At 39.8% G+C, this 2,739-nt stretch overlaps 1 protein-coding gene across 1 annotated transcript; it reads right to left on the bottom strand.

Moving 5' to 3' along the window:
* Positions 1-306: 306 nt before the first annotated feature.
* Positions 307-2,307, bottom strand: LOC128208626 (uncharacterized). Its single transcript, XM_052912176.1, has 5 exons — positions 2,217-2,307; positions 1,676-2,001; positions 1,129-1,206; positions 608-809; positions 307-461 (listed from the first exon to the last, which is right to left on the bottom strand). The coding sequence occupies exons 1-5, from the start codon at positions 2,305-2,307 to the stop codon at positions 307-309; spliced, it is 852 nt and encodes a 283-aa protein (XP_052768136.1).
* Positions 2,308-2,739: the final 432 nt, after the last annotated feature.

Raw genomic sequence — 2,739 nt, 5'->3', positions numbered from 1 at the left:
CAGGGCTCCAAGGGCGGCAACATCTGCTTCCGCGTTGTGAGCATTGAAGTCAATTTTCAACACATTTTGCACGATAGCAGATAATTTGTAACTTGATCGTCCAAGAAAGGATTGCTTTGCATAGCTTTAAACTGTCCGAAAAACAATAAATATGAGAATGGCTTACACTATAACGCAGGAAGCTATTTATTAATACTCTAGTGTCAAAAGCTGCATTGCGGGCTATCAGGACGGGGTTGTTATTTTTTTTCAACCACTCAGAAAATGAAGACAGGCCAGTAAACACGTCCGTATACCCAACCGGTGTCATGTAATAAAACATTTAATCTCCATGTATTGCAATTCCGGTAAGCGATGTGATGGTGTCGGAATACGGCCACCGGCGGGTCTGATGTATGCCGAAAACGTGTCGCCGGTATCCAAATGCTTAGCCGACAGCTGAATTATGTCACTGTCCTGTGCTGGAATTACACACAAAATTATTAAACGGGCATAAAATTACCTAGTTATAAGGACTATATATCTATATATATACTACGCTGACTGAAGGACACGTTAATGTTATTTGTTTCTGGAAAATTGTACGAAATGTTGAAAATTTTGGTACCTAATCCCGTGGTCTCAATTTCGAAAACTATGAGAGTATCCGGTTGCGGGGCAGACACGGACGGCCTCATACTCGGAAGAAGAAGTGGCGGTGAGATTTCAACTATGTCGTCTGGTGTGATGTCGTCTGCTGAATTGATTGCGGTTTCATATGTTTTCCCCTCGTGTAATTCAGCAGACGTGTCATTGCGAATCCGCTGTTCCTGTAATCAAAGTAAAACATAAAACCACACATTTTCTAGTATATACCCTTGAGGCATTCCGATAGGTAAAAGTGGCACACATGGCGCACGTGCGTTTGTCAATCCAACGCTCGTCTACTTTTACCATATGTAAAAGGGCAAAATTGTTAAGGGATCAATTCGCTAGATTTATAAATATATATGTATAGTAATACATTAATAAACATCAATTTGTTACAGCAATATCACGGGATTTGAAATACTATAGGAAATATCTTAATTTGTAAGGGACGTATATGGTCATGTCTTTGTGATGAATTAACTGTATAAACATATTTACCTTTAGCTCGATACGACGCCTTTTCTGTTTAACAGTCCTGTGTTGTGTAGCGTTAAACATGCGTTTCTTATCTAACTCCTGGCAACGTTTCATTGTGATATGTCCTTGTGATAAACTGTAGGCATCGTTCACCTGAGAGCAAATCACCGCCTTCACCACCACCATTCTCCTCCTCCTCCTCCTCCTCCTCATCATCAACATCATCATCATCATCATCATCATCATCATCATCATCACCACCACCACCATCATCATCATCATCATCATCATCATCATCATCATCATCATCATCATCATCATCATCATCATCACCATCACCATCATCATCATCATCATCATCGTCATCATCATCATCATCATCATCATCATCATCATCATCGTCATCGTCATCATCATCATTATAATCATCATCATCGTCATTGTATAGGATATAGCAATATTCTTTTTACATTTGTTTTATAAATATGTAAGTATGAGGTCGTAGTTGTTTACAAAAACAAACCTTTAATATATAAGCGTGTCCATCAGTCTTTTGTGCTACTGTCACCGAAACACGAATACCAAGGCTCTCAGACTCGGAGTAATGGGACCCTTTAGCCGCTTTTCTTGATATCATCATGTTCATGTTCTCGTTTGAATTCGTTGTTGAAAGTGTTGCCAGCTTTTCCGTCATTTTTGCGTTGGTGTTGGGATCTATCACCTTTTCAATGTCCTCTCTTACGGCCTGATCCGTAAGGTTTTTCCCGCGCGGCAAGCTCGAATGACGGTTATTTGCGTCCCCAGCACGGCACCACTTCCGGTCACAGCCGCCATGTTCCCCGTAGCTGTGTGGAACAATGGCGGTAAGGTTTCTTTTTATGCCGTCTGGATCACCTTGGTTTTGGGATACAGCGTAAGAAAAGCACTTCTTTACAAATGAAATGGTTTCATTGCCTATTTTGTTGTTGTTTGATTTTATTTTGTAAAGGCAATTGGTCATGTTTGTCACAACATGGTTGTTATCACTATTTTTTCGAAGGGACGGGAAAAGGCATCGTTTCACTCGATGTATAAGTTGACGTGTCGTCGTCCATTGTAAATGCATTTACCTCGAGGACTTTTCTTTTCAAATCCTGAAGGCATTTTAGTGTCAGGAATGGCTCCATTGCTTTTGAAGAGCCCGTCCAGTTCTTCCCGCATTTGTGCTTCGATGCTGGAACTTTTCTTCTGATTGGATTCTTGCAAAATCTGCAATTTTTTAGCAACGCCAAAGCTCAAACATTTTTTTGAAGATTTGCCGACAATTGTCACGTGCCCTGATGAAAAGAAGAATATATGCATTTAAGACGTTTACAGAAAAAGTATGAATTGAATAATTCGATTCATCAAAATATATTTAAGAATGAAATTGTATTTTTACACAATTTTGCAAAGTATCAAAATATTTTTTTACGGACACTGAAGATCATCTAACTTTTCGGCTATATCTTTATGAATATGGGGGGTCAGACATGCATGTGCGTTACAGGGCAGGGGCGGTTCCAGGATGCGCCGTAAGAGGGGGCGTAAGTTAAGAAGCGTAAACTTTTGACTTGTGTCTTTCCCTAAGAACCGAAATTTATTTGGTTTAAA

Source organism: Mya arenaria, chromosome 11, assembly GCF_026914265.1.
Source record: "Mya arenaria isolate MELC-2E11 chromosome 11, ASM2691426v1".
Classification (NCBI taxonomy): domain Eukaryota; kingdom Metazoa; phylum Mollusca; class Bivalvia; order Myida; family Myidae; genus Mya; species Mya arenaria.
This window is presented reverse-complemented; position numbering and strand designations above follow the sequence as displayed.